Source organism: Saccopteryx leptura, chromosome 1 (genome assembly GCF_036850995.1).
Source record: "Saccopteryx leptura isolate mSacLep1 chromosome 1, mSacLep1_pri_phased_curated, whole genome shotgun sequence".
Classification (NCBI taxonomy): Eukaryota; Metazoa; Chordata; class Mammalia; order Chiroptera; family Emballonuridae; genus Saccopteryx; species Saccopteryx leptura.
Genome location: NC_089503.1, coordinates 363,378,431 through 363,401,127, shown reverse-complemented (window position 1 = coordinate 363,401,127; position 22,697 = coordinate 363,378,431). Strand labels below are relative to the sequence as shown.

The window sequence follows — 22,697 nt, the reverse complement described above, 5'->3', positions numbered from 1 at the left end:
TACATCTTCCCATCAATGCTCGATTTATTTTAGACAGTGTCACTGTGCTCTTTGATTCTAGCCGGCGTTGCTGACAGCACTAGTCCAGTAATGGCTGACTGTCTCCTCTTTTTTCCTCCAATCAGTTTGATAAAGGCTACTCTTACAATATCCGTCACAGCTTCGGGAAGGAAGGCAAGAGGACAGACTATACACCTTTCAGTTGCCTGAAGATTATTCTAAACAATCCGCCAGGCCAAGGGGATTATCATGGTAAGTGCTTCCCCTTGATGTGTTGGTGAAGTACAGAAACCCAAGAGCTCTGTAGAAAACACTGAAACAGGGTAATGGCGCTTGCGGCACTGAGCAGCTCGTTTGCAGCTCCTGTCAGTCATCAGTGTCAAGCTAGAGTTCCGTTACTCTTCTGCTGATCTGTCTTATTACTGAACTAGGTCAGGCAAGAGAGGTTCACTCAGCTGAGCTGCAGTCCATGCTGGGCCGGGCTCTGGGCTCTCAGTTTCCCCCTCACCTGCTCTGCTCTGCGCTGTCTTTCTTGTGTTCTCCAAGGGTCTGAGTAATGCCAGGTCCTACAGAGCTTTTTAAATGGAATACCTTGAATTTTAGAATAGTAGATTCATTCATTTTCAGAAGACTACTGAAGAAACGTGTGTATTATTCTCATTACTATCATCTGATTAACAAACACAGATTAAGGGAGGAATTGAACAAGTCATGGTATCAAACATCTATCAATTTGCCTGAGTTGCACGTTTAAAAAAAAATCAGTGTTAAACTCTTTTCTATAGATTTTTGAGTTCACCTTTTTTTTAAAATAGTTCTCTGAGCATATCTAGAGAAGCTCCGCATTTGTCTGGTATGTCAAAAAATGGCTTAATAGTCGATATCAGTAAAATTTTTAGACTACCAAAATTTACTACAGTGTATGTGTAAAAAATTGTTTTTGTTTTAGCATCTTAAATGAAACTCTTTTTAAAAAGATCCAAAAAAATTAAGGATATTAAAGATCATAGAATCACAAACCAAATTTTAAGAAGGATGCTGCATGTGTACAGAACATTTAAAAAATATGTGTACATTCATATTTAACATTCACATTTAATAGGTGGCCAGTGTTGGTGGTACACAGTGAGCGATTCTTAGTGCTCGTCAGTCACTTAACATACCTTTTAGGAATGAATGTTCTCGGGCCCGATCGTGAGTCATATAAACTCAGATGTATATAAAAGTTCCCTGGATGAGTCTTACGATTTCTGAGCATTGGAAACCATTGGCCAGATACTTCTGTCGAGAAAGCCTCTAGCTGTTCTTAGCAGCCACACCAGGCAGGTCACTCACATTGAACTTGCCCAACTAAACTCCTCCCACGGATTCTTTTTTAAATTTCTACGTCCTATTATTTGTCACTTATTTTGTTAATTTTTATTACCTTAAGTGCAGGATTTTCTATTTCTTGTTCCTGATAAATTGTATCTTATTTATTCCAGTCTATTCTGTTTGTTTTGTTTTTCATTTGAACCGATCCATTAAAAAATACTATACTTAGCACTCAATGGTTTTATATTATTTATAGGCATGTTAATTTTTTTTAAATTAAAAAACTTAGTTTTTTAGAGCGGTTTGAGATTCACAGCAAAGTTGAGCAGACTGTCCAAAGAGTTCCCAGATGTCTCCTCCTCACACCTGCACAGCCTTCTCCTCTGTCGACATCTGCACCAGAGGGCTTAGTTGCATGTGAGCTGAGAAGAATGTGTAGTCAGCTGTGGTTGGATGTAGCTGCTTTATAGATATCATTATATATCCAGTTAATTGATTGATGGTACTGTTGAATGAAACTATATTGTTTCTTATTTTCTGCCTGCTGGATCTGTCCGTTTCTGATGGAGGGTGTTCTCAATGGTGGATTCATCTAAATCTTCTTGTGGTTCTCAGTTTTTGAAGCTCTGTTGTTAGCTGCATACACATTAAGGATTGTTATGTCTTCTGGGAGTATTCACCCCCTTTATCATTATGTAATATCCTGGATAAAGTTCCTTCCTCGGAAGTCTGCTCTGTCTGAAACTAATGTAGCTTCTCCTGCTTTCTTTTGATTTGTGTTAGCATGGCACATCTTTCTTCATCTTTCTACTTTTAATTTATATATGACTTCATATACTGCCCACAAAAATTAGGGGATATTTTATTGCTTCCTTTCCTTTTTGAAAAATCCCTTAATTTTTTTGAGCAGTATATATAAAGTGGCTTTCTTCTACACAATATTTAATTGGGTCTTGTTCTTTGATCCATTCTGACAATCTCTGTTTTTGATTGGTGCTCTTAGACCATTGATGTTTAAAATTATTTTTGCTATAATTGTATTAATTACTACAGTATTTGTTACTGTTTCCTATTTGTTGCCCTTATTCTTTGTTTCTGTTTTTGTCCTTCATACTTTTTCTGCCTTTTGTCTTTTTTCTCCATTCTTAGCATATCTATTATACATATTTTAAATTGAATTTATTAGGGGGACACTAAATAGCATAATTAATCAGGTTTTAGATGCACAATTCTATAACACATCTCTGTATACTGTATTGTGTGTTCATACCCTAGTCAAGTCTCCATCCATTACGGTTTATGCCCCATGCCCTCCTCCACCATCACCCTCCTGGCAGTCACCTCACTGTTGTTCATGTCATGATAGTTTTTTTATTAGTGATTTTACTTTATTAAGAGTTTTTGGCCCTGGCCGGTTGACTCAGTGGTAGAGCGTCGGCCTGGTGTGCAGGAGTCCCGGGTTCGATTCCTGGCCAGGGCACACAGGAGAAGCGCCCATCTGCTTCTCCACCCCTCCCCCTCTCCTTCCTCTCTGTCTCTCTCTTCCCCTCCTGCAGCGAGGCTCCATTGGAGCAAAGATGGCCCGGGCGCTGGGGCTGGCTCTGTGGCCTCTGCCCCAGGCGCTAGAATGGCTCTGGACGCAACAGAGCGACGCCCCAGAGGGGCAGAGCATCGCCCCCTGGTGGGCATGCCGGGTGGATCCCGGTCGGGCGCATGCGGGAGTCTGTCTGACTGCCTCCCCGTTTCCAGCTTCGGAAAAATGAAAAAAAAAATCAAAAGAGTTTTCACTTTAAATTTCTACTACTCCAAGTCTCCTTTCAAATCACACTGTATCATATCATGGGTAGTGCAAGTGTCTTTTAATACTGAAATATTTCTAATTCCTTTATATCATTCTGTTATTCATTTTGTTTATACATAAACATACACACATAGGTAATAAGTATGTGTAATTGAATATATCATTCCTGTTATTTTAAACAAACTTATCAACTTATCTGTTAGGTCAATTAGGATAGGAAAAAAATTTTTTTAGTTATTTAATTCTTTGAAGTTCTCTTTTTTTTTCCTTTTTTTTATTTTGTATTTTTTTTTCTGAAGCTGGAAACGGGGAGAGACAGTCAGACAGACTACTGCATGTGCCCGACCTGGATCCACCTGGCACGGGCACGCCCACCAGGGGCGACACTCTGCCCACCAGGGGGCGATGCTCTGCCCCTCCGGGGCATCGCTCTGCTGTGACCAGAGCCACTCTAGCGCCTGGGGCAGAGGCCAAGGAGCCATCCCCAGCGCCCGGGCCATCTTTGCTCCAATGGAGCCTTGGCTGCGGGAGGGGAAGAGAGAGACAGAGAGGAAGGAGGGGGGGGGGTGGAGAAACAAATGGACGCTTCTCCTATGTGCCCTGGCCAGGAATCGAACCCGGGTCCCCCGCACGCCAGGCCGACGCTCTACCACTGAGCCAACCGGCCAGGGCCTGAAGTTGTTTTCTTTATATAGTTCTGTTTCAGGCTTATGCCATTTTCTTGTATTTTAATTAAAGGTTAATGAGTTAACTGTTTTTAAAATTCTTTTATTTATTATATTTAGAGAGAGAGGATAGGAGAGTGAGAATAAGACAAAAGTATTGATCTGTTCCTGTACGTGTCCTGACTGGGGATCAAACCACAGCTTTTGCATGTTGAGACAATATTCTAACCAACTGAGCTACCCAGCCAGGGGGCGTCTGTGCCATTTTCTTTCTCTTTGAAGAACTTCCTTTAATATTTCTTGCAATGCAGGTCTACTGTCAAAAGAACTGCCTCAATTTTTGTTTCTCTGAGAGTCTCTTTTTCTTCTTTTGAGTGATAATTTAGCAGGCTACAGTAATCTAGGTTTGTGGGAGTTTTCTTTTAACACTTTAAATATTTCACTCTACTCTCTTCTGTTAACATGCCATCTGAAAATAAGTTAGATGTTATTGTTAACTTTGCTCCTCTATAGCTAAGGTATTTATTTTCTCTGGCTTATTTCAAGATTTTTTCCTTTATTTTTGATTTTCTGAATCATGAACGTGATTATATCTAGATGCATTTTTAGCATTTCTTCTTCTCCTTCTTTTTCCTTTTTTTTTTTGTTTTTTGTTTTTTGTTGTTTTTTTTTTTTTTTTTAGAAAGAGAGAGAGACAGACAAAGACAGGCAGATAAGAAGGGAGAGAGATGAGAAGCATCAACTTGTTGCAACACCTTAGTTCATTGATTGCTTTCTCATATGTGCTTTGACCAGGGGCCTCTAGCTGAACCTCTAGCTGGACCAGTGACCCCTTGCTCAGCCAGTGACCTTGGGCTTCAAGTCCTTTGGGCTCAAGCCAGCAACCGTGGAGTCATGTACATGATCCCATGCTCAAGCCGGTGACCTTGGGGTTTTGAACCTGGGTTCTCAGCATCCCAGGTTGACATTCTATTCACTGTGCCACCACTTGGTCCTTCCTTCCTTCCTTCCTTCCTTCCTTCCTTCCTTCCTTCCTTCCTTCCTTCCTTCCTTCCTTCCTTCCTTCCTTCCTTCCTTCCTTCCTTCCTTCCTCCCTCCCTCCCTCCCTCCCTCCCTCCCTCCCTCCCTCCCTCCCTCCCTCCCTCCCTCCCTCCCTCCTTTCTTTCTTTCTTTCTTTCTTTCTTTCTTTCTTTCTTTCTTTCTTTCTTTCTTTCTTTCTTTCATTCCTTCCTTCTGTTTCTGAGCTTCCTAGATCTGTGGTTTATTGTCTGACATTAATTTGAGGGAAATTTCTGTCATTATTGCTTAAAATATTGCTGCTTTTTTTCCCTCTCTTCTTCTGGTTTTACATTAGTTGCATGTTACACTTTTCATAGTTGTCCCACAGTTCTTGGGTATTCTGTTCTTGTTTTTTTTTTTTGTTTGTTTGTTTGTTTTCCTTAAGTGAGAAGCAGCGAGGCAGAGAGGGAGACTCTTTCATGTACCCTAACCAGAATCTACCCAGCAAACACCCTACCAGGCGATGCTCTGCCTCTCTGGGCCCCTTGCTCGTTGCTTAGCAGCCAAGCTATTTTAGTGCCTGAGGCGAGACCATGGAGCCATCCTCAGTGCCCTGTGCCAGCTTGCTCCAACCAAGCTTTGGCTGTGGGAAGGGAAGAGAAAGACAGAGAGAGGAGGGAGAGAGGTGGAGAAGCAGATGGTCACTTCTATGTACCCTGACCAAGCATCGAACCTGGGACTTCCACATGCTTTGCCGATGCTCTACCCCTGAGCCAACTGTCCAGGGCCTCTTGTTTTTGTTTGTTTAGTCTATTTTCTCTTTTTCAGTTTTGGAAGTTTCTAATGACATAGCCTCAAATTCAGAGACTCTTTCTTAGCATTGTCAACTAATAAACCCTTCATAGGCATACTTCATTTCTGTTAGTACTTTTGATTCCTTTTTGATTCTTAGAGTATCCTTCTCTGCTTATATTATATTGCATCTTATCTACTTTTTCCATTAGAGCACTTACATATTAATCATAGCTGTTTTAAATTCCCAGTCTGCTAATTCCACATCCCTGCCATGTCTGACTTTAGTTCTGATGCTTGTCTCTTCAAACTGTATTTTTTGCCTTTTTTGTATGACCTGTGATTATCTGATAAAAGGTAGACACGACATGCTGGTTTAAAAGGACTCTAGTAAATAGGCCTTTAGCAATGTGTTGGGAATAGGTACTGGGGGAAGTTTTCTGTAACGCTATGATTAGAGCTGGTCTCTTACAGTGAGTCTGTGGCCCTGAGCTATGAACTTCAACAGTGATGTCAGTCATCTTCCCCCTCCACCCTTAGGTGGGAGAGGATGGCTGGAGGTGGTTGGAGTTGGCTGTTAAAACCCCAGCATTCTAGGCTCTGTTAAAATAGTGTCTCCTGGGGGCAGGTCTTGTTAAGAAGGACAGATAGCTCTAGAGCATTTCAAAATGGTTACTTTTCCTCTTCCCCTGCCGGAAGGATGAGGGATTTCTCACTTTTTCATTGTGAGAGTCTGGTAGAGCACCTAGAGGTTAAACTTACAAAAGTGTGGTGTTTCCCCGTGAGTGAGACTCCTTGGATTTTTACTTCTTAGCACTGCTCACATGGAGATTCCATCAATTTGTCCAGGTTAGGTTTTCCCACCCCAGCACCAGCTCCTGCAGAGATTTCTGTTCAGGTAAGTTGTGATACTCTGTATCTGCCTCTCTCTCATAAGTAGTTATTTGGAGTATTGACTTCTAACATGTCTACATGCTGGACTGGAAAACAGAAGTTCCATTCTTTTATTTTTGTGTTGCTTGAAAAACTAGCTAGTCTCCTAGTTTGCCATTATTTCATTAAGCAGCACTGTCTGGAAGGGTTGTTCAACCAGTTATGAATCTAGACAGGTATAACTATATTTCAGATAATGTTTATCTATCTTTTCCACAAAGCTTTGTCAAACTCTTAGCTGCAGTCAGTGTTAGTTCTTTATAAATGCACTTACCTCTTCAGTTAATTTTGTTAGTTCAACGCTTTCCAGTTTGAAAGAGCACTCCCTTAGATGTGGACGATAGAAGCAAAGTAGGAGGTGCTAAGTTCTATTTTCTTCCTGTTATCTGTTAAAATAACACCAGCCTCTCCAGTAGTCTGGTTCTTCTCTTTTCTTCTTATAATGAACAAAGCTTTAAATGACTTTTGTGTGATCACTAGTACTTTGGCAATCTTTCATTTCTTCCTGGCTTTGTCCTTTCTGACCTTTCATACAGGTATAGCTATTGTTTCAGATGTAATCTGGATAATACAGTTAACTTTTTGTGTGTCCTTTAATAATTCTGGGCTGAACCAAGAATTCCATGTATAGCATCATCCCTTTCTCATTGTGATTCTTCCCAATTTCATTATCAGATATTGTGGAGCATAATAATCAGGCCTAACACGTTTTGAGTCTCACCATGTGCCGGGAGCATGTCAGCGCTTATATTCCATTCTCCCAAGAGCTCAGTGTTTCCCTCTTGGCAGAAAGTCACCATGAAGATACAAAAGGTGCCCAAGTCTTCTGGCTTCTAGCTGGTAACCTGAGATTCAGGCTCAGACAGTAGAGCTCCAAACTCTTCACCATGTGCTCTGCAGCTTCTCAAGGCAGTGCTTTGTGCTAAAAAGTACTACGATTTTAATCTGAATAAAGACTATCCTATGAATTTTGTGAATTTCATAATTGGTAGGAATTCATAGTGTTGTTATCATGGATGTTGTTATTCATGGTTGGAGATTTTTGATAAACATGTTTGTTTGACCTGTGGTCTCTTTTCCATTGTAGGCCTATCCAATTTCCCATTGATGTCTTTAAAAATGCACAGTTGTTTCTAATTAACTTATAGATCTATTATCCGTATGAGTGAAAAAAATAACCAGGCGATCTGTATTAGATTTTAAATTAAGTATTTTTACTGATTGCAGTTTCTTATTAAAATATCTAAAATGTCCTAGATTTTGGCCTGATATAGCTTCTACATTTCAGTTCTTCTGTGCTCTTATTTATGGAAATATTTGCAGCAGTCCATCTTTATTTTTATTTTTCTCATGAAATAAGATGTAGATGACATGTATCTACTACTATAAGTTGTTTTTCTATGAAACAGGTTCATATTTGTCCGTCTCACCCCCATCCATGATTCGTCTAAATTTATATTGTTTCTAATCAGTGGGAAACGAGTATAGAATTTGCATCTGAAAATGCTGTGAGATTTTTATATCTTAGAGTTTGCACATTGTCCTTCCTTCTCTGGTATGCCCTTTATGTAAGGTTTTAACAAGAAAAATATATGCGATTGTATAAAGTTTTTAGATAAACTATTTTATAGCTACTTTGTGATTATCTCTACTTATTAGCAAGTAGCACAATTATAACTGTTTCCTCTTGCTAGTGAACGAGCAGCTGAACTGAGAATGCTGTAGTGTTTTATGTAACTCTTGAGCCTGTGGTACCCTGATAACCGTACAGCTAAGTCGTCATTTAGATAAAGAGAGGAAAGCAGTTGCACTCATGGGCAATTAACTTTTTTATTAATAAGCTGTTAGACAATTAAGGGGAGCTTAGACAGTCTCTCGAGTGCAGTTCTGTACAAAGTCCCGAGTGGATAACCTTGTTGCTGTGCTGGCCTGTGTTCTGTTGTCAGGGTGCCCATTCCGTCACAGTGATCCCGAGCTGCTGAGGCAGAAGCTGCAGTCCTACAAGATCGCTCCCGGAGGGATAAGCCAGGTAGGTCAGCTCTGCGCCGCGGCCGCAGTAATGAGGCGTCAGACAGCGCCTCTCAGTTTCATTTAATGTTCTTGCAGCGAGGCTGTGTACTGCTTGTCAGGCCTCGCTCCAGACAGCCTATCTTCTGGGTGAGTTAAGCTAAAGCCTTGACTTTTCTGCTTTAGACTGCTTGGAAATTCTGGTTCTTGTGTCTGCAAGGCTACATTTTAATTTTTCTTGGTAATAAGGAAGCTGGAAACCTTCTTTCTCCCAATTTGTTTTCCTGTCTCAATTGAGGACATTAAAAAAAAAAATGTTAGAGGAATGCATGAAAGCTTATTAATGAAGCTGAAAATTAATGACATCTTATTTCATGTTGGAACTTGTTTTCTATCCTGCATGTAGGTTAGACCAGAAGATGATAGAGTACATGCTGGCTAAATGCTCTGATAAGCATCAGTTGTTGCTATGTTAAATCTCCAATTCTAATGATAGTTCATTGGGTGTAATGCTTAGTCAAAATCCATTATCTCATGAACAATTTAGATTTAGAAAAATGCTCAAATGTAAAACCAAATAGTTATGAGTATATCTTTTAGTAAATACACTTTTAAAAATATTGTGGCATTGCAAAGATTACTGTCTATAGCAGAGGTCTCAAACTCAACTCAGCATGTGGGCCGCAGAGCAAGATCACAGCCGTTTGGCGGGCCGCACTAGGTCTACAAAAGGCAACTGTTACGCAACACTTTTCTCACTGCAGTTGAAAACAAAAAAAAATCAGTACAACAAGCACAATCGTACATGCAGTTTACTCAGTGTCACAAAACGACCAGAAACTGTAGTTCGCATCACAACTGCTGTTAACTAAGCTAATATCTAGCTAGGATGCTAGAGAAATGAAAAATACAAGTAGGCCCCTAGGCTTACTTAATTTTATCCAAAATATTTTGAACTTCGTGGATTAGTCTGCGGGCCACACAAAATTGATGCGGCCCGCGGGCCGCGAGTTTGAGACCCCTGGTCTATAGTGTACTTTGGGGTTGACTTGGATTTTGAAGGCTTTCAAGAGAAACTTCTGCTTTCTCAGTGTAAGAAGAACAGTGTATACTTTAGAACTTCTGAATCATGTACCCTTAAACAATTATTTCTACTTGAAGAAAATAATTACTCTAGAATAGTACCGCTTATTACTCTGTCCAAAGTTTAGGTTGAGTTTAGTTCATTCATTTCAAGAGTTTTTTAGTGCTCTGAGTGGACAGTGCTCTAGGCGCTGTTGGGAGAGGTGAGGAAGAGTCGGGTATGAATCCTGCTCTTGTGGAGCCGGAGTCTGGAGGAGGTGAGGAAGAGTCGGGTGTGAATCCTGCTCTTGTGGAGCCGGAGTCTGGAGGAGGAGAGGAAGAGTCGGGTGTGAATCCTGCTCTTGTGGAGCCGGAGTCTGGAGGAGGTGAGGAAGAGTCGGGTATGAATCCTGCTCTTGTGGAGCCGGAGTCTGGGGGAGGTGAGGAAGAGTCGGGTATGGATCCTGCTCTTGTGGAGCCGGAGTCTGGGGGAGGTGAGGAAGAGTCGGGTATGGATCCTGCTCTTGTGGAGCCGGAGTCTGGGGGAGGTGAGGAAGAGTCGGGTGTGGATCCTGCTCTTGTGGAGCCGGAGTCTGGAGGAGGTGAGGAAGAGTCGGGTGTGGATCCTGCTCTTGTGGAGCCGGAGTCTGGGGGAGGTGAGGAAGAGTCGGGTGTGGATCCTGCTCTTGTGGAGCCGGAGTCTGGGGGAGGTGAGGAAGAGTCGGGTGTGGATCCTGCTCTTGTGGAGCCGGAGTCTGGGGGAGGTGAGGAAGAGTCGGGTGTGAATCCTGCTCTTGTGGAGCCGGAGTCTGGGGGAGGAGAGGAAGAGTCGGGTGTGAATCCTGCTCTTGTGGAGCCGGAGTCTGGGGGAGGAGAGGAAGAGTCGGGTGTGAATCCTGCTCTTGTGGAGCCGGAGTCTGGGGGAGGTGAGGAAGAGTCGGGTGTGAATCCTGCTCTTGTGGAGCCGGAGTCTGGGGGAGGTGAGGAAGAGTCGGGTGTGAATCCTGCTCTTGTGGAGCCGGAGTCTGGGGGAGGAGAGGAAGAATCGGGTGTGAATCCTGCTCTTGTGGAGCCGGAGTCTGGAGGAGGAGAGGAAAAGTCGGGTGTGAATCCTGCTCTTGTGGAGCCGGAGTCGGGGAGGAGAGGAAGAGTCGGGTATGAATCCTGCTCTTGTGGAGCCGGAGTCTGGAGGAGGTGAGGAAGAGTCGGGTGTGAATCCTGCTCTTGTGGAGCCGGAGTCTGGAGGAGGTGAGGAAGAGTCGGGTATGGATCCTGCTCTTGTGGAGCCGGAGTCTGGGGGAGGTGAGGAAAAGTCGGGTGTGAATCCTGCTCTTGTGGAGCCGGAGTCTGGAGGAGGAGAGGAAAAGTCGGGTGTGAATCCTGCTCTTGTGGAGCCGGAGTCTGGGGGAGGTGAGGAAGAGTCGGGTGTGAATCCTGCTCTTGTGGAGCCGGAGTCTGGAGGGAGACGTGCCAAGTGCACGAGAGACGTACAGTAGTTGCCTTTTTATTTCCTGGGGGTACATTCCAAGACCCCCAGTGCATGCCTGAAATTGCAGATGGTATCAAACCCTACAATAAATACCATGTTTTTCCTATACATACATACCTATGATAAAGTTTAATTTATAAATTAGACACAATGGGAGATTACCAATAATACCAAATAGTAAAATAGAGCAATTATAAGAATTTACTATTATAAAAGTTATGTGAATTTGATTTCTTTCTCTTTCAAAATATCTTACTGTACTATACTCATCCTTCTTGTTCTGATGTGAGATGATAAAACGTCTATGCGATGAGAGGAAGTGAGGTGAATGGCATAGGCGTAACTTTTAGGCCACCAACTGACCTTCTGACTACATAGCTGAAGGGGGATCATCTGTTTTGGGTGCTCCTGAGTCATCAAGTCATGACAGTGTTGATGGATGGATGTCAGGAGCAGACTATGTTGATGGTTCAGTTATACCGTAGACTATTGTAACTGAAGCCCCGGCTAGGTATTGGGGGGGGGGGGGGGTAGTATTGTACACATAGAATATATCTTGGGTTTTCTGAAGAAGGGGGGAGGTTTACAATAACCAGCAGGAAAGGCTAAGTATAACTTTCCCAAGAAGATTGTCTTTGAGTTAGGCCTCTAAGAGGAGTTGGGAACTGGGAAGAGGGAATGCATGAATAAAAGGCAGTATGTGTATACAATTATTAGGATTTCAAGTTTAAGATCATGATGGCACCAGTACATAAACATTCATGGGCAACGTAAAAGAAGTAGTTGGTAAAGGAGATGGGTTTAGAGGTGGGGCATTTAGATGGCAGACGGAAAGTGGATTTAGATGGCAACCAGAGTTAGAAGTCTGACGTTCTTTCCAGTTAGAACTATAGATCTGTGGGATTGGAAGGATCATCAGAAAGCCATTCTGTTCTGTGGAGTCACAGGATATGTGACAGGCCCATGCGTGCACAGCTGGTAAGTCAGTGGTAGAGTCAGAAATTGAAGCTAGGACTTGCACTTCATGATTATTTTTCTCGATCCCAGGTTACTTACTGTAGAGCTGATCATCACGAGTTTTTCTGTGAGAGAGGGAGAGCAGAATAGTGAAGAGAGGAGGTAGGGAGTCAAAGTCATGCCTCAAAATGGAGTCCTGACCAATGCTTTCCTTTGTCAGCCATAGTAGGAAGTGGAACCAGTGAAGACTGAGTGGAGTTGGGAGGAGAGGCAGGTAGTATATACATTGGGGAAGTCAAGTATCACAAACGTCGAGGAGAGAGTTTGGAGAAGAGACTGTAAGGTGAAGACTGAGGCAAGTGACAGGCTGAGTGGATTACTCAGTTTTGATTCAGCAAGAGGTGGCAATGTAATTGTGGAAACCAAGATCACAGTTAAAAGATGCATGAATAAAAGATAGTGGATTGGATGTGTGGACAGTGAGTGTAAGTGAGCTTTTTAAAAAATGTGCTAGTGAGAGGGATGACAGCAATGCTAACTTAAGCATCATGGAAAGGTTTTTGTGTGTGTTTAAGGCCAGAGGAGACCTACACCTTTTTGTAGAAAAAGAAGGAAACCCTAAAGAGAAGGGGGTTTGATAAAGATAAATAAACAAAGATAATCTCTCTAACCATTGTACTTTCCTTTCTGCCACAATTATGCTGTGTATGCCTTTGCTTTTATTATAGCAGTAGCAGTTATTTTTTTAACTGTCTATCTTTTCTACAAGTGTATGAATTTCCTAGAAGGAGTGCTGGATGTCTTTTTTAACTGTTTCATAGTAATGCAGTGACTTGTACTTGGTAGGTGCTGAAAAAATGTTGGGAAAGTAAATGGTCATATTTAGGTATGAGGCGGACACTGGCCTGTGCTCGGCGGAGTGCAGAGAGAGGCAGATTGGAACTCAGTGACAGTGAAAACCCGATTGAAGAGAGAGGGAGATGAACTTGGACAAAGGATAGCCCCAGGAAAAGGCATCACCCTCAGCCAGTGTGGGAATATGGAGAAAAGCTTAGAGGGCGAACAAAGGGAAATTGATGGAATGTATCAAGTGACCTTACTCTTCCTTGTAAAGTAAGAGGTCTGACCATTGGCTGAGAGTAAATGGATTAGGAATGGTATTCTGGAATTAGGAAGGGTTAGAAACTGCAAATAACAAATTTGATAGGAATCTAAAAGAAAAAAATTGGAGGCTTATTCAGCAATTGTAAAGAATCACTTTTTAAAAAATACAGGTTATTACCATGTCTACCGAGAAGATTGTTTTTATTAATAATAATTATGGTTATACACTATTTGCTTTAATTGCATTGCATTCCTCCATTTACTCTTGATCCATGAATAAATCCCTTGCTTAGTTGAAGCTGGTTAGTAATTTCCACATTATTCTTTGTACCTGCCTTGTAACCTTTTATCTGAGATGATCACAGATGTATAGTGCATGTGAGCAAGCTGTAAATAATACTTTGCTTTTCACTTGATGTCTTTATTGAGTGGGTCTCAGTAGGGAGAAGCAGCTAGGGGACTTTCTAAAGGGCAGAAAGTTGATGAATGAAAAATCCATGTAAAACATTTTGATAAATGCTTAGTTGCGAGTTGGCATAAATGCAAATTAGATCTTAAAAAGTCCAAGTTCATGTTAAAATATTGAATGAAAGTAAAAAAATAATCATTAAAATGCATGTAAGGTAAAACTCAATGGAGCTTTTACTTTAGACAAAACTACTTGAACGAAATGCCTTCAACTTTTAGAAATATCAGAGGAGAGAGCATTGTGACTTAACTGACATCACATACATTTTTTTTAAAAGGGCTATTTATGAGATCACATTTCAACTTCCTTTTTAAATGAGCTTGGTAGCCTGTTTAAGAAGACAGCAATTGAACAAAAATAAAGGCAAGGAAAGTGGATAGTCCTACATTTATTCCTCAGCATTCCTCCGAAGAGACAAACATGGAGGTTAGTACCCCAGAAACATAGCTAAAGACACATGAAGCAAAAATAGAGAACTGAAAGGAGAACTAGACAAGTCCACAATTATATTTGGAGACATCAGCACTCTGCTTTCAGTAATTAATAGAACAAGCAGACAGAAAATCAGTAAGTATAGAGAAGACTTGAACAACATTGTCAACCATCTTGATTGACCTAAGTGACATTTATAGACTACAACACCCAACACAAGTGAATACTTGTTTTGTTTTTTTTCATGTGTACATTAAACATTAACCCAGATAGATTGTATTCAGATCTTACAAATTGAAATGAACTGAAACTATACAAAATATGTTCTCTGACTATAACTAGTATACTAAGGCAATAAAAACAAAAATGAAAGGCAGATTGGAAAGGAAGAAAGAAAAAAACCTTTCTCTATTCCCATTGTGATGGTTTATGATAAAACATTTCAATGAACGTACCAAAATCTTACTATAATTAATAAATGGTGAGATTCTAAGTCAGTATACAAAAATAAACTATATTTCTGCCAATGAACAACTGGAGACAAAAAATAAATTTTAAGTGCCATATGCAGTAGTATCAATGGTTTTTTAATGTATCTATCAAAATATGTACAAGGTCTCTATGCTGAAACACTGATGAAAGCAATCAAAGAGGAAACTTGGAAATACAACTACCTGGTTCCAAGACTTACTACAGAGCTACTGGAATCTAGACAATGTGAAGTTAAGGAAATGATAAACGTAAGAGATCAACTGGACAGAAGGAGACCCATACATATGTGGCCAGCTGGTTTATAAAGAAAGATAACCAGCAATTCAACAGGGAAAGGATAGTATTTTCAGCAAGTAGTTCTAGAGCAACTGAATTTTCATATGCCAGCAGAAGGAAGAGGAGGAGGAGAAGAGGGAGGAAGAGAAAGGACAATGGAGGGAGAGGGAAAGGGGGGGCATAGACACATACCTCACACCTCACATAAAAATTAATTTGAAGTGGATCATAGATCAAAATGTAAAATGTAAACCTTCCAGAAAAAAACATGAAAATCTGGATGACCTTGGGTTTGGCATATCCCATAAGATAAAATATTGATAAATTAGACTTTATCAAAGTTAAAACTTTGTTATATAAACTATATTAGGAAAGTGATAAAATGAGTCATAATCTGGAATAAATATTTGCAAGTCATATATTTTATAAAATACTTGTATTGAGAACATATAATGATGCAAAGATATCTTAAAATTCGATAACAAAACAGTTTTTAAATATGCAAAATGTTTGAACAGATATTTCATCAAAGAAAATTTGTGAATGACAAACACATGAAAAAATGTTCATCATTAGATATTAGGGAAATGCAATTTAAAACTACAGTGAAGACCTCTACATGCCAATTAGAATTGGTTTATTTTAAATAATCTGACAATACCAAATACTAATGAGGATATTGAATGACCAAAAGTCTATACATTGCTGGAGGAAATCCAAGTGGTAGAACCTCTTTGAAAAGCAGTTTGGCAGTTTCTTATAAAGTTAAACCTACACATACTGTGTGTGATCTTGTTGTACCACTACTAGGTTTTTATACAGTTGAAATAAAAACATAACTCCACACAAAAACCTCTTTTTCATTTCTCTATGCATAATTGCCAAAATCTAGAAACAACCCAAATGTCCTTCAGTATGTGGTTGGATAAACATATTGTGGTATAGTCACACAATGAAATACTACTTAGTAATAAAAAAGGCACAAACTAGTGCTACACCCAACAGCATGCTTCATTCTTCATACCAAAAGGAAGAAGCCATACTGTACGATTCCTTTTATGTAAATGTCTGGAAAAGACAAACCTATATTATACACTAAACGGGGCATATTTTACTGTATGAAAATTATACCTTATTATTTATTTATTTATTTATTTATTTATTTTTATTCAGTGAGAGGAGGAGAGGCAGAGACAGACTTCTGCATGTTCCCAACCAGGATCCACTGGGAAAACCAACTAGGGGGTGATGCTCTGCTCATCTGGAGTGTTGCTTCGTTGCTGAGCAACTAAGGTCTTCTAAGCACTTGAGACAGAGGCCATGGAGCCATCCTCAGCACTAGGGACCAACTCACTCCAATCGAGCCATGGCTGCAGGAGGGGAAGAAAGAAAGAGAGAAGCAAGAGGGAGATGGGTGGAGAAGCAGATGGGCACTTTTCCTATGTGCCCTGACCTGGAATTGAACCCGGGACATCCACATGCTGGGCTGACGCTTTACCACTAAGCCAACCTGCCAGGGCCTATACCTTATTTTTTATATGGAAAAAAAGAGAATGGGTAGGTAGGAGGTAGCATAAGTGAGCCAAATATTTATCTTATATAGAAGAATCCAATAGATTAAGTTAATAAAGACCTTAATCATCATGTAACTTAGAATTATATAGGAAACATCCTATATAGCTAAAAATGGAAATGGTTAAAAATATATAACGGCCTCTTCAGAACTGACCTGGCAAGGAAGAAATGTGATACAGGAATGATTGCTATTAACAATTAGCCATATTGTATATGTAAAATTTTAACTTCCCCTACATTACTGGATCAAAGGTTGAAAAAAACAATTTCACGTAATGCATGAAGTTTAAGTGGTCATGTGCCTAATTCAGTGGTTCTCAAACTTTTGGAAGTCGGAGCACATTTAAAATCCTACAAATAATGGTAAGCGCACTATATACAAATTTCCAAGAAATGTGTTATAATAAGTCAAATATTAAAGAAAAAAATATAAAGTCCAAAAAAAGCAAGCATGCTTTTATGGTAATTAAAGGAAATAAATACGACAAAATTAAATTTATTCTGACATTAAAAAACATTTTTTTTTTTTAAATAAATTTTTATTAATAGTAATGGGATGACATTAATAAATCAGGGTACATATATTCAAAGAAAACATGTCTAGGTTATTTTGTCATTAAATTATGTTGCATACCCCTCGCCCAAAGTCAGATTGTCCTTCGCCACCCTCTATCTAGTTCTCTGTGCCCCTCCCTCTCCCCCTAACTCTCCCCCTGTCCTCCCTCCCCCCACCCCTGGTAACCACCACACTCTTGTCCATGTCTCTTAGTCTCATTTTTATGTTCCACCAATGTATGGAATCATGTAGTTCTTGTTTTTTTCTGATTTACTTATTTCACTCCTTATAATGTTACGTGAAGACACATGTAGCCCCATGTTCATTGCAGCACTGTTCACAGTGGCCAAGACATGGAAACAACCAAAAAGCCCTTCAATAGAAGACTGGATAAAGAAGATGTGGCACATATACACTATGGAATACTACTCAGCCATAAGAAACGATGACATCAAATCATTTACAGCAAAATGGTGTGATCTTGATAAAAAACATTTTTATGTTACATTTTTTGAGTTATGCTTTTTAGTATTTGTAAAAAAGAGGGGTTAAAAAATTAAAAAACAACAAAGAAGTTATCTTTTTATATATAAATATATAGATACATTTTCAGTAAGATTTAGTAAATTTGGCAGGTCCCAGCGTGAATGTGTTAAGTTTTTTTATTTTTATGTTTATGAGAAACATGAGCCTGATGTGTCCTAGTGATTTCTTCAATGTTTGGGCATGTATTTGAAAGGCAAACTCTCATTTCCTTGTCAATCCATTGAAGAATTCCTCTCTTTTTATTCTTAATTGTGTTGAGTGCAGAAAACCCCCACCATACATATCATCTTAACTTTACACCAAACAAAGGATAAAAGAAACTTGCCTCCAGTCTTTCTGGGGAACATGAAGGGTAGTATAAACAATCCAGCACCACAGCTTAACAGCCTTTGCAACCTAATCAGGCAAGTGAGGTGGGGGGTTGGGCAGATTGTCAGCTTACAGCTAATTCCCCACACCTCTGTCCCCCAAAAATCTAAACTCCAAAAACCCTGTTGGTGTTTTGATCCCCAACAGGCACATATTTCTCTGGAATACCACAGGGCGCACCTGGAAATCTTCTAGGGTATACCAGTGCACCCTGGCACACACTTTGAGAACCACTGGCCTAATGGATAGATGGTGATAGCAGAAGAGGTGACTGTGAGACCTTGTATACGACATTTTAACCTGTCCCCCAGTCTTCCCAGTGCCCACCATACTGTCTAGTCTATGCTAAGAACTGTGAAGGGTGTGAGAGTTCATCCTACCTTCAAGCTAAGAATTTAGTTGTCACAATTTTATCGATTCTGGCATAAGGTTTGAAGATTCCAGAAGTAGCAGTATATTAACATTTTCTTATAATTTCCCAGAACACCAGTTCCCATAGAGCAACACGAAGGCCAGGTACTACCCACATGTGTGGTGGATTATGTTGGAGGAGAGAAACTGAGTATAATGAATCTGAATCTTTTATAATAGACAGTAAGCACTCCCCCCAATACAGTTTATGTTCAGTATTATTTTGTATTGATTTCAAGTGTACAGTTTAGTGGTTAGACAATCATATACCCTGCATAGCATTTATACACTTGCAGTGGAAGGCACGAAGTCTTCTGAGGCTGTCCATGCTGTGAACATCCTTGAAAAAGTGGACTGGAGCAAAAGCTATTGTTTTCTCTGGTTGCAACATATTCAGAAACTTGAGACCCCTGGAAAATTATTTCAATGGTACATGGCAGATGACCAATGGATAAATAATAAATAAGTCCACAAGGTATATCGGCCAATTCTTTTTTTTATTGGCACCTTCCCTTTTTCTCCTTAAAATATTGGCATGCATTTTAATCACAATTTACTTTCATTAACATTTGTTATAAAACTTTCTAATAAGGGTAATAATCCTTTTAATGCTTTGTTCTTTTAGCTAACCGTATCTATCAATAGTTCCTTCCTAATTTAGACATCTTGGTTTTTGGTTTTACTTATCATTTAGCTTTCAGCTTTTGCTTTTTAAAAAACCTGCATTTTTATATTAAGAAAATGATATTTTGAGATACAGTAATTTTAAGAATATTCATTCAAAATATTGATGATAAAATCTCTGAATGATTTTTTCTATTGTGAAGAGCAATACAGATGGAATTTTCACATTAAAAATTTTTTTGCTGGTGCCCTAAACAGTGTACTGTGTCCTTTTTTAGTAGGAAGTTGTCTTTTAACTCTACTGAATCACCTATGGCAGTGGTCCCCAATCTTTTTTGGGCCGCGGACCAGTTTAATGTCAGAAAATATTTTCACGGACCAGCCTTTAGGGTGGGATGGATAAATGTATCACGTGACCGAGACAAGGGTCAAGAGTGAGTCTTAGATGTAACAAAGAGAATCTGGTCATTTTTAAAAAATAAAACATTGTTCAGACTTAAATATAAATAAGAAGGAAATAATGTAAGTTATTTATTCTTTCTCTGCAGACCGGTACCGGTCCGTGGCCTGGGGTTTGGAGACCACTGACCTATGGCATATCTTTGATTTTCACAGTACCTAATCAATGAACAATAATAACTGTTACCCACAGACTAACGTAGAAGGCTCATTGTAGTATATACCACAGTGCAGCTAACAGCTTTTGTTGTAATCCATGAATGCTTTACTCCTTAGAAGTTTTTATTTCTTCTGCATCTCATTTGATTTTTTGCCGCAATATTATCCCTGTATTTCAGATGAGAAAGCTGCAGTTTCTAAAACATAAGAGTCTACTCAACCATAGAGCTAGGGTATGAGAAAGCCAGGATTCACATCTCGCCTGGCCCTGAAACCCGAAGCTCCTTCCACTGCACTGGGCTGCTTCTGTAGCACTGCTCACAAAACTTAGTGGACAGGGAACTGCAGACACCAAGTACTTTCAGCCTCTTGGGTAGTGCATTTTCACCAATGAGGTACAAGTTGGGTTTGCATCTCATTTGCATAATTGAACAACTTTCCTTTTTCATTTACTTTTCTGATGTTTAATAAAAAAAATCAAATGCTTTTTTTATTGCTTCATATCCATTTTGAAATATTCCCTAATTTTTGTGAGCAGTGTATTTTTTTTTTTACTTTAAATTCAGTTGAAATTCTTTTTGGTTTCTTTCAGAGAAAGCCATTATTCTGAGGTAAATAATGATTTTTATATACCTTAATATAGGAATATATTTAATATGTTATTTAAACACTGGTAAATAATATGAAATAAAGATGAGACTCACAAAATACAGATGATAGGTGGTAACAAGGTTTCAAAAGACCTAGTTACTTTTTTTTTAATTGAAGTGAGAAATTCACATGAAATTAACCATTTTAAAGTGTACAAATTCACCCTGGCTAGATAGTGTGGTTGGTTAGTGTTGTCCCAAAGCAGAAAGGTTGCCGGTTCGATCCCTGGTCAGGGCACATACAGGAACGGATGTTCCTGTATCTCTCCTGCTCTCTCCCTTTTTCTCTTTAAAATCAATAAAGTAAAACATTAAAAAGAAGTGTACAGTTCCGTACATTTAGTTCATTCACAATGCTGTGCAACCACCACCTCCGTCATGATCCAAACACTTCCATCACACCAAAGAAAATTCTGTGCCCAGTGAAAAATCACTTCCCAGCCCCTGCCTATTCTGGATATTTTATCTAAATAGATTGTATAATTTGTGATCTTTGGTGTCTGGCTTCTTTCACATAGCATGTTTTCCAGTTCCATCCCTGTTGTAGCATGTATCAGTGTATTCCTGTTTATGTTGAATAATATTCCATCTATGCCTACCGTAAAGTTTATCCATCCGTCTACTCATGGACATTAAGTTGTTTCTACCTTTTGACTATATAATTTAATAATGCTGCTATATATACAAATATTTGCTTGAGTACCTACTTTCAGTTTTGGGAGGTACATACCTAAAAGTAGAATTGCTGGATTGTAAGGTAATCCGATGTTTAACTTATTGAGGAATTGTCAAACTGTTTTCCATGAAGCCTGTGCCATTCCCACAGCAATATTATGAGAGTTCTATTCTGTCTACTTCCTTGTCAACACTTATTCCCCTCCTCTCTCATAGTGTAGCCATCTATACTCGTGTTCTATGACTGTTCTAACAAAGGACTACAAACTTGGGGCCTTAAAAATAATTCTTTCCCAGTGCTTGAGGCTAAAAATCTGAAATCCAAACGTTGGTGTGTTGGTGTCCTCTGTGGGCTCGAGGGAGAATGTGTCCGCCCCTCTCCTGGCTTCTGGTGGCTTGCTGCCGTCTTCGGCTTGTCGGTGCATCACTGCGGTCCCCACCCTGATGGTCACGTGCTGTTCGCCCTGTCTGTCTGCTCATTCTTTTTTCACTGCCTACTGAAATTGGCTTTTTCATTTTTCCTTTTAGTTAGAATTTTCAGCTGCTGAATTTCGGTTTCCTTTTTATAGTTTCATTCTCTTTATTTCTATTTTCTATTTGTTAACACCATTTTTTATGGTTTCTTTTAGCTTTTTATCTATTTTCTAAGCATGTTTAAAATAGTTGATTAAAAGTGTTTGACTGGTGGTGGCACAGTGGATAGAGCGTCAACCTGGAACACTGAGGTCCTCCAATTCGGAAATCCTGACGTTGTCGGCTTAAATACAGGCTTGGGCTTGTTGGTTTGGGCATGAGTTTGCCAGCTTGAGTGCGGGGCCACTGGCTTGAGCAAGGGATCATTGACAGTATCCCAAGGTCTCTGGCTTAAGCAAGGGGTCACTGGCTTGGCTCGAGCCCCCCTTCCCCAAGGCACCTTTGAGAAGCAATCAATGAACAACTAAGGTGACACAACTATGAGTGATGCTTCTCCTCTTTCTCCTCCCTCTCTCTCTCCCTTCCTATATCACTCTCACTAAAAATTAAAGCATTTGTCTAGTAAGTCCAGTGTCTGTTTTTCCTGCAGGACAGTTTGTATTCATTTCTCCTGTGAAGAGGCCCTACTTTCTTGTTTCTTTGCATGCTTTATAATATTTTCTAGAAAACAGGAGTACATTTTGAACATTACGAATTGCTAACTCTGGAGTCCGACTGTCTGTGTGCCTGGTCTGTGCTCTTCTATGTAGTACCACTACCTACCTACCTGCGCTGACTCTGTAGGATGAGAAGTGGGGCTGGTCCAAACTGAGGTGGGCTGAAGGCAGTGATGTGTTGGTAACCAGCTTTCTGAGGGGAAAAACCTCTGATTTACGTCACTTGCTGATTTCTATGATGTGAATACTCCACTGTGTCAAACTATCAGTGTGATGTTACACACCCTGACTCGGGAAGAGATATGCACAGTCCACTCTCACAAGCAGTCTGAGTCAGCTCCAGCACACCACTTGCCGTGAGTATAAAATAGATGCCAGGTTTTAAAGAATTAGCATAGAAAATGAACATTGTAAAATATTTCAGCAATGATTTTTATATTGATAACATGTTATGACAACATTGATTTAAATCACTTGATTAAATCACTTGATTTAATAACTGAAATTATTAAAATTAAATCTATCTGTTTCTCTTTACCTTTTTAATTATTCATATAGAAATATCTAAAATTATAGATGTCACTCATTTTTCTCAATGAGCATTGCTGGAAACAGTTACTTGGGACTATTGAGTTAGAGTGATTAGATTCTGTTTCCATATATTTTAATGTTTGCTGCTAGCATACAGTTGTATTTGACCTCTTACAACCAATACTTACTTTTACATGTTGAGCTATAAATAAGTATAAAG

At 39.7% G+C, this 22,697-nt stretch overlaps 1 protein-coding gene across 2 annotated transcripts in view; it reads left to right on the top strand.

Annotated features, from left to right (window-relative positions):
* The window catches only part of PRIM2 (DNA primase subunit 2), a 301,521-nt gene that overhangs the window by 255,449 nt on the left and 23,375 nt on the right, over positions 1–22,697 (top strand). For both annotated transcript variants that reach the window (XM_066361373.1, XM_066361374.1), the window contains exons 11-12: positions 126–252; positions 8,451–8,533. In XM_066361373.1, coding sequence (XP_066217470.1) covers positions 126–252; positions 8,451–8,533 — 210 coding nt within the window. The remainder of the gene's footprint in view (positions 1–125; positions 253–8,450; positions 8,534–22,697) is intronic.